The sequence below is a fragment of the Sebastes fasciatus genome, chromosome 17, assembly GCF_043250625.1.
Source record: "Sebastes fasciatus isolate fSebFas1 chromosome 17, fSebFas1.pri, whole genome shotgun sequence".
Classification (NCBI taxonomy): Eukaryota; Metazoa; Chordata; class Actinopteri; order Perciformes; family Sebastidae; genus Sebastes; species Sebastes fasciatus.
In genome coordinates this window covers 25,271,807-25,281,172 of record NC_133811.1, presented here as the reverse complement: position 1 = coordinate 25,281,172, position 9,366 = coordinate 25,271,807, and the positions used below count along the sequence as shown (strand labels likewise).

At 44.0% G+C, this 9,366-nt stretch overlaps 1 protein-coding gene across 3 annotated transcripts; it reads right to left on the bottom strand.

Moving 5' to 3' along the window:
* Window positions 1–4,017: 4,017 nt before the first annotated feature.
* Window positions 4,018–7,273, bottom strand: c19h1orf216 (chromosome 19 C1orf216 homolog). Of its 3 annotated transcripts, none has more exons than XM_074613730.1 (2): window positions 7,112–7,273; window positions 4,018–5,607 (listed from the first exon to the last, which is right to left on the bottom strand). In XM_074613730.1, the coding sequence occupies exon 2, from the start codon at window positions 5,583–5,585 to the stop codon at window positions 4,491–4,493; it is 1,095 nt and encodes a 364-aa protein (XP_074469831.1). In that variant the 5' UTR covers window positions 5,586–5,607; window positions 7,112–7,273; the 3' UTR covers window positions 4,018–4,490. The 3 variants fall into 3 exon arrangements, with proteins under 3 accessions (XP_074469831.1, XP_074469830.1, XP_074469829.1); XM_074613729.1 differs by having other exon boundaries at window positions 6,981–7,121; XM_074613728.1 differs by lacking the exon at window positions 7,112–7,273 and adding an exon at window positions 6,748–6,929.
* Between the last annotated feature and the right edge of the window lie 2,093 nt (window positions 7,274–9,366).

Below are 9,366 nucleotides of genomic sequence, written 5' to 3'. Positions count from 1 at the left end.
TCATTGCATATTGAGTCTACAGGCTGCGACCAGTTCAACAAAAACAACTGAGTTTCTTCTTCCTCGTTCCATCTAAATATTGTTCACAATAAAATACAGTAAAGATTAGAGGAACGTCTTAAAGAAAGTGTTTTCCTGCTTTCTCTATCCTGTTAATCATCCCCTGACCCCTCCCACGTGTTGATCTCAGGTCAGGTAACACTGCGTTGTATCATTCAACATGTAGTGGAAAAACAATCTGGTGCATCCCAGTGGGAACCCTCTGATGGATCCCAGGTGGTCCCCCTGTTTAGTGCACCACTGCTCAGTGATCCAGCCTGGTGGTGCTCGCTGCTTGCTGCCTCCTGGTGTCCCAACACAGACACAACAGCATGAGACGGGCTGACCTGAGAGAGTCTGTGATGGAGTGTCTCCCTCTAGTGGACACTGTCCACTAAGAAGCTGCTGTGTGTGTGTGTCCTCTGGGTCACAGTGAGTGGATCTGTGTCCATGAAGTGTGAAAAAACTGAATTTCTCATGCACGATTTTTTTTTTGTTTTGTTTTCAGGAAATGTTTTGTAAAAATTGTTTTGTTTGCTGTGTCAGGACACGGGGTCAGGTGATCTGTATATCTATAATAGCATAATCAGTCATAGGCTATATGCATTAGAGGAGCTGAGGTAAATATGAATGTGATTTGTTTAGTGATACTTGAGATTAGAAAATCTAAATATAATGTATATATAGATGTGGAAGGAAAACAAAATATTTAAATCCTTTCCAGTCATGAAACATAGGAGTGTTGTGCTCTCACTGTTGTTGTTTGGGTGACCTAATCGGTGACGGCTGGAGTCTAGAGACACTCGAGTATCAGACATGAGGTAATTAGGGACTGAGAGACAGATATTACCACCAAAAAAGTGACTTTATTTTAGATGAATGTCCCTTTTAATATCATCAAGTGGTGTATTTTAGACGCACTGGATGAAGGCAGGGGAACCGATCTGTGGCTGCAGAGCAAACAGGGTGATGTTTGTCCTCCTCCCCACCCAGTTATAGGAGCACTGATTGAGCTCACCTGGGCCTCGTTGCCTCTAAACAGCACAGGTGAGCCTCTCAGAGCTCATCGGCGTTAATGGCAGACATGAACACTTAGTTGTGAAGAAGTTGAAGTGTATTACATGTTGCACACAAGACCCAGTTGTGCTCACCTCTCTGCTCTCCAGGAAGTTTTGTATGAAACATACCCGTCATATTCATGTGTTGTATTCTTTCCATTTGTATCACTGACTGGATTAGAAGGTGTGCAGACAGAGAAAGACAGAGGCGCAGCTATATGTGTGTGTCAGAGCACCCAGCAGCAGGAGTCCTGACGGTCACACCGAGGCCAAGAGGAATGTGTTCCGGTTGAGGAGAAGTATAAATCCTATTCACAGTTTACATCCTGTTTGTTTATGCCACATGGATATAATTATTATTACAGAGTTAACTTTCTGTTGCAAATGTTGGCATAAAGCACCTTTTTATAAGTTGTAGCTATAATGGTTTTAGTGTTGATTAATAAACTGTATAGATCAATTTATACGCCATCAATAAGAACAAATGTTTGTGAACAACACTTTCATTGTGTTTTCAGCTCTTTAAGGAGATCATCAGAGAGATCTGCTCATGGGACCGTTTGACCTCTGACCTTTTAGGTGCAAAAGAGCATCTAGATGACACTCGGGTATGTTAGCAATTTATTGTAGAGATGAACGTGATTAGGCACAGATGACTTATTAACTTATGCTGTTGGGTTATCAGAAAGTAAAAAAAACATGTGACCCTTAATACTTATTGATATTTATGGCTGCAGATTTGATGACTTTTTAGAAAGATTTTATTTTATCTTATCTGTTAATGCAATTGATCACGTTCATGGCTTATAAGTAATCAATAAACCATTATAAAATGATTTATTAACCATTAATGAAACAATTAATAACACCTTATACCTTATTGGAAAGAAGCACTGACATTTGGGTTGACTTTGTTGTTTTGTTTTGAGGGGATATTACTGAAATGAACACTGTCACTGCTCTATAAATAGTGGGAGTGTTTCTCCTGAGGTTAGACCGATCAGATAGATATGTTCCTGTGATTAAAGCAGTTTGTTAGTCTCATTTATCTCCATGTGTCATGTGTCTTTGTTTGGATGCTTTTTATAACCTTCTCCTAACTAGCCTGAAATCACGTCTCGGTGGTTTACAAAACCTCCATCAAAGGCCTGTTTGTTCCTCTTTAATGTCCTTTTATTTATTTTTTAAAAGGTGGCTGCTTTACGCGTCGCTTACACGTCCCTATCCCGGTGTTAAACCGTGTTATCCGCATGCCTTAGACGCGTCTCAAAGCCTCCAACCTTCAAGCCAGAGAACAACGGATCAATATGTAAATGGACTCAGACTTTCTGCGTCCAGGAGAGGCGATAAGCTTCAGAGAAATAAGAGTTAGTTAGGAGGCATAGCCGGGGATTAGTGCAAACTTGCCCCGGGGTTTGGCGCTCTTGCGCGTAACTGGACTGGGCGTCTGTTCAGCGCGGCCGGATAGGAACCTGCAGGGCCCCGGGGCGCAGACAGACAGGCTCCCTGGGGGGAGGTGGGGGGCCCATGCATCACCACAACTCGCTCAGGATGGAGATTATAGGGTGGCAGCGGTGGCTGGTATCTCTCTGAACACGCATACACACATGGAAGGAGGTGAGATGATCTCTGGAGCGCCCTGCGGCACCAGCCGTGCCCACAAAGATTGACGCCTGAGCCTCACACGGCTATCACACAACCCGCAGAACACACACTCCCACAGCCCCCGTGTGATGAGCCGATACAAACCAACTTTGTTCAGCTGACAAAGAGGCAATTGTTAGCTTGGAAAAGGTCATTTGCCCTAAAGGGCTCTCCAGAACAGCTAGTACAGCTCCAGCTATAAGGAAGATAAAAAGTGCCCCTTCTTTTAGTCATATCTGCACTGAGGGAGCTTTGATTAAAAAAAACCTGCTCTCCTTGAAATCAACATGCTGATCTGGAATGAAATGAAAAGCTCTTAAGGGCTCTTAACGTGGTGTTATCAGCCAACTCCTGGACTTCCCCTCACATTTATCTATTTAAAGATCTGATTACGGAAACTCAAATTGCACTAGATCAGGTCTTATGAATGTGCAAACAAACAGACCGACACAGTCTCACGGAAGTTCCTGAAATAGTCTTGAAAATTGAATCTATTTGATTCACGTACATAGACACAAATTTCCCTTTTTTTCCGTAACGCTCTGCATGACTTTCAACAACGTATTTTGACGCACGTGACAATTTCCGCTCCAGTTTTTTCAAAATAAAACTACTTAGTTAGGTTTAAGAATAGATCGACTTCATTAGGTTTAGGCAACAAATTACTTAGTTAGGTTTAGGAAAAGATCTCAGTTTGGGTTAAAGTAACACTGGAAGTGGCGTAACTTAAGTACGAAAGTTATCTGAGAAAAACTACTTAGTTAGTTTTAGGAAAAGATCGCGGTTTAGGTTAAAATAACTCCGGAAGTGCCGTAACTTAAGTACGGAAGTTACGTGACAAAAACGACTTAGTTAGGTTCAGTAAAATATCTCGGTTTGGGTTCAAATAACACCATAAGTTGCGTAACTTAAGTACGGAAGTTATGTGACAAAAACTACTTAGTTAGGTTTAGGAAAAGATCGCGATTTGGGTTAAGTACGGAAGTTAGTGACAAATAAATCAACTTTAACTTGTGGTTTCACACAGGACAGGACCGGTCTTCTGGGTTAATGTGTGGTGTTTTTTTACCCGCCCCGACCTCCTCCCTACACGGCGTTCGCCGCTTTTTATACTTCCCAGTTCGCGATTACGTGGATCACATACAAATTGATTTTGTGCTGACCATCACCAAAAAAATGTGACATTCGTGTCTATGTACATGAATCAATACATAACATTTCGTGACTATTTCACGAACTGCTGTGCGACCGGGCTGAACAGACAACACAAAACAAATCAAATTTAAGATGAGTTTATTTATTTTTTATTTACCTATTATCTCTCTATATATACAGCACAATCTCAGGGTATAAATCATCTCCAACAAATCTACATCATATCTTGAAATACTTTTGGGTTTTTCTACGCACAGGTCAAGAGACAAACAAGAACAGCGCACAGACACAGAATATTTGTTGATATAAACATCATATTAATCTCACAACAGTCTCGTTGCTTTGACCAGGATACATTTTGGTGTAGATACAGGGGGGTTGAGTCCAGTGTTCAGATGATGAAGACGAGTCTCTGGGTGGGACACCAGTACGGAAGATCATTACAATCAGCAGCATGTGAAGCTTAAAGATGTCAGACAGGACGATGGGAGATTGTCTTTTTCAGGTGAAATGTCTTCAGGTTTGAAGCAAACAGAACAAAAATTTTTGTTTTTAACCACTTCCTGTTTCACTTCCTCCCATCTTTCTCTCTCTTCATGCCTGGCTGACAGCTGCAGCGGGTGTGGCGTTGGCCACGGCGGCGGCGGCGCCCATGCGCAGCAGCTCCTTCCTCTGCGTGAGGATGACGTCGAAGCTGGACTGCAGGCGGTTCTGCTGCTCCTGGATGCGGCCCTGCAGCGTGCGCACCCAGCGGATCAGCGCCAGGCGGCGGTACATGGTCAGCTGCACCTGGTGCTTCTCCATCTCCTGGGCCTTGAAGCGCTCGCGGTCTCGCAGCGTCCACACCGCGTCCATCAGCTCTGGCATCTCGCCGTCCGAGTCTGAGGACCGTTCGTCGTCTTCTGCTCCCTCCTCCAGCAGGTTTCCCAGGTTGCGTCCTGTCAGCGATTTGCGGCTGAAGCTTCTGTGTCTTCCGGGCGGTTCTCTGTTGATGTTTCTGGGCGGCTCGCACTCCTGGTGGTTGGATTTTGGTTCCCCGACTCCGATGCGGTCAAAGCCTCCCATGAGCGTCCCTTCGCCTTCGTTGAGTGAAGACATGCTGCCGCCGGACCGGCAGCGCTCAGAGTCAGAGTCAGAGTCGCTGTCGCCCCATTCGTCATCATCTTCCAGCGCCGCCATATCTTCCTCTTCCTCCCTCCCTTTGAAACCCAAGCTGCTCTTCCTCCTCTGCAGCTCCATCTTCTCTCGCTGCTGCTTCTCCTCATTCTGGCTCATCATCACCCTCTTCTCCTCCTCCTGCATCCTGCCTTCCTCCGCTCCGTCGGGGGGCACTCGGCCATAGCCGTCGTCCCCGCACTCGATCTCGGGCAGGGGCTCGAGGGGGCTCCAGCAGGGCAGGCGGGAGCGCGGCGACAGGACGCCCGAGCCGTGGTGGTACCCAGAGGACGACGACGACGAGGAGTTCGGAGGGTCGCGACCTAGAGGGCCCAAGTTGCGGGGACGCACCTGGTTCCGGTTCTCGTCTCCTCCTCCTCCTCCGGTGACGTCGTTGTTGTCTTTGCCCGGCAGGAAGTTGAAGTTGCCGTCTTTGTCATTCCTCCTGTTTCGCAGCGAGGAGGAGGAGCCATGGTTGGAGCCTCCTTGGCCTCCGTAGGCCGAGTTCAGAGGTTGGTCCTGATGGTGGAGCATCACTGACCTCGACTGAGCCTCACTGAAACAACAAGGGACAGAAAGAAGAAGTTAAGAAGAGTTGTTTTTTTGTAGTAACGTATCATTTTGGTATCTGTACCGGGTCAGGTATTACATCGGAACTAGTACCCAGAAAACACCTGATATCTAGCGATCAAAAGAGTGTTTTTAAACCTCGTCTGTGTTGTTGTGTTGACGTCTTTAGTGGGTAAACTTCCACATCAGAGTTATAACAGCAACCCCTTTTAATACAACAAGCTATCACATTCACACTGTCCTCACTGTCTCGCTGCTGTTCGTCTCACGAGTTTGACTTCCAGACAAAACACAGCTTATTAATCTAATGCGGTTGCATAATAGCGAACTCTCAAATCTCGCATGATGATGACGCCTTCCCCGAAGCTCCTGGAGAGTCCTCAAAGCCAGCTTGTGACTTTGACAGAAATTTTAAAGTCGCTGCGAGTTAATTTTGTGTACAAGCATTCATGAGTCAAAACCAGCAGCTGCATAGAGACGATACACAAACAAAAGTCATCGGCGGCAGAAAAAAGCTGCGGCACACTTTGGAAAATGTTCATCAATATCTGGTAAAAAAAAGAGCTGCATTAAAGATAACAAAATGCAAAAACAATTGGATATACATGGATGAGGCATAGTTCAACCTCCATCCACCCCCAACAGACACACACACACTCCTAGGTCACACCAAACTCCTTGTTTATAATGTCTACAACTACAGGCTGGTCTGCACACTCCACTTCTATTAGCATCAAATATTTACATGTCTCCCCAGAATGGAAATTTCTCTAATCCTGACTTCAGGCTGCTGTCAATCAATCCCCCTCTCCTCTCCTCCTCTCCTCTCTTCCTCATCCTCATCCTCTCCTCTCTAAGCGCGTTCACGTGGTGCTGAAGGACAGCGACCGTCGCTCTGTCGGGAGCGCGCATGCAGCAAACTGATGATCACGAGGATGAAAAAAAAGCCCGATTCTTCTCTGCGTAAAGAATAATCACATTTATCCCTCCAGAGCTGAAATTTTACATGCAAATTAACCAATAATGTGTCAGACTAATGCATACCCTGTTTTAAGGAATATATTTCCATGCATATATGTGCATTCACACATGCAATAACGCGATGAAAACATGAGAATAATAATACCAAAACAGTCCTGCAGCTGTCGGCTGGGTGTTTCGGATAAAATGAAGCCTGTTTTTGCGACAGAAAACACACAAAATGCGACCAATGGCGTTCATGTTTACAGCTTATAGTGATGAAGGTAAAAAAAAAACAGTTTTTCATCCTGATCCATCCAGAAAAACTCCATATTTCCTCTTAAATGCAGAAAAAGAGCAGGATTATTTGATGCACGTTGGGCGTTATGTAACGCTCACCCCATATCTCTATAGCTGTGTCCTTCCTCTCTCTCAGAGCTTCACAGTCTTCCTCTCATCTCCTCTAATAGCCGCTGAGTCAAATGACTGACCTGGCTGAATATATTACCATTATAAGTTTATCTTCTTACCTTTTAGCTGGTTTTGCTGCTCGGTGCTGGAGAAGCTGGACGATGAGCCCTCCCAATTTTTCCCTCCTCCTCCTCCTCCTCTTCCTCAGACCCTCCTATGTGATGTTTATTTTCCTCTTCCTCTCTCCTCCTCCTCCCATCCTCTCTCTGCTGCTGTGGTTCTGGGAAAAATAACACAGGCTGACTAATAGCACTTCCTAAACTGGGCTGGGACTGCAGGAAACGAGGAGAATGAGGAGAAACAATGTGTGAGATGGTTGATGTCATCTTGTTATTTTCACTGTATTTCACAGCAACAGGCCTCCATACATAGCTATCAAATTCAAATAAGCTTTATTGGCATGCATGTTCAGGTAGCATTATTGCCAAAGCTAAATTACATATTAATGAATAATTACATTTCACAAAAAATAATCACAAAATAATCACAATATACCAAATACATTACATTTATATATTACATTTCATATGAACATTGTCACATTTTGGTCCACAAATCAAACTCCTATTTGCAAAATAATATCAATATAAAAAAATTAAAATAAATAAATGAAAAAACCCAAATGAATACATTTAAAGGGACTGTTTGTAAGAATCAGAAATGCTTGTAAACAGCGACACATGTGGCTGTTAAGTCAACGAAAGTCAGCGTCCTGTTGCTCGCGCTTGTGCTCGCTCTAAATAGACATGAACGAGCATCGCTCAACACAGTGAGGCGACAGACATCAGCTAAAAGCACAATATCACTCTATATTTCAGCTGCTTGGCAGTAATGTTAGCTGACCAGACGAAGGTCTCTCCATGAATCAATGCTGATCCTAGTGTTGGCTTTTCCTGCTTCAGCCTCCCGACAGCGGCCGGAGGGAACAGGGAAGACACCGGCTTCAGGTCAGAGACGATAACGTTTCTCGCTGCGGAGCCCCGTCACTTCACAAGACACGGAAAACCTCTGTTGGTCTGGAGGAGTTGCAGCAGTTATTTCTGCACAAACGTCCACTGTACATTCACTAGATATTCTCAGAGCTAAACTAACTCTTCTGCAGTGTGTAGTGTGCGCGCATGCACGTGAGAGGTGGAGCGAAATGGCGAGAACGAGCGAGGTGTGTGAGTGAAGGCAAGCAGGCAGAGGAGCAGAGGACAGTAGAGACTTTTCTGAGGATCGGGGAGATGGATGAACTCGGGATATATGTTGTTTATTTTTTCAAAGAAAACATCTCTCACATGCTTAAATTTCTCACAGCACAGTAAGAAGTGAGATTGTGTCTCCACCTCTCTTGTGTAACAATGTGAACACATCAGCCTGGCCTCCCTGGGTAGTCTGTTCTGCCTGTGACGGCCTGTTTCTATGGCCAGGCCGTGTCCACTCAGTCTGTACATTGTCAACGTTTTTTTCTGAGTTTACTATCAGTCACGGTGGTCAGGTATTCTGCCACCGTGTACTCTCTGTTTAGGGTCAAATAGAATTCTAATTTACTTTGTGATTTGGTGGTTTTCGTTCCAATATTTGACATAATGTTCTTTTTGTTTTGAGATGATTTGTTTGGAACAGATTGTTTTGTGTCTGTCCTGAAAGCCCCGGTGTTGGGGGGGCAGAGCTTCAGGACTATAGCTATCTATATCACAACCCTAACAGCCACATGACGACATGGTGTTAACCTAATTACATCAGGTTTTACAGTGAGTCTTCAGTTACCTCAGCCCTCTGGCAAAAAAACACACACAGACAGTTTTATAATACTTACACATTGAGACTATAGTGTGTTACAACAACAAACACCAGCTAACTGGGTGAAAAGTTCATTCTTATTGGGTAACACTTCTTAGCATTCATAGGCAGTATACAACATTTATTACATGGCTAATAACACACTATAAAATTAAATACTAAATAGATTTGGCAACACTCATTAACTTTTCCTATGAAGGCATCCTGTGAAGTATACTGTATAATTACATCAGTGTTTTCCTTATAAATGCCCACATGAGGAGTTACAGTTGTTGAGAAATACATTAAAGTGGCAGTAGGCAGTATATTTTTGGCATCATTGGGCAAAAATTCCATAATAACCATCCTTTTGTAATTCAAGTGTTCTGAGAGATAACTAGACTTCTGCACCTCCTCATGCCTCTGTTTTCAGGCTTTAAAAAATCTAGCTAAACAGTACACTACAAGATGATTCTGAAAACATTTGAGGAGAGAAATAGGCATTACAGTAACAGAATATTGATTCATATTTGATCAGCGCTGCCTAGTT

Excerpts from the sequence above, each read along its gene's own strand:
- c19h1orf216 (XM_074613728.1), bottom strand. The coding sequence starts at position 6,842 with ATGAACGCCATTGGTCGCATTTTGTGTGTTTTCTGTCGCAAAAACAGG. Across the intron at positions 5,608-6,747 it reads ACAGCTGCAGGACTGTTTTG|TGAGGCTCAGTCGAGGTCAG; the intron begins GTATTATTATTC and ends TTGTTGTTTCAG.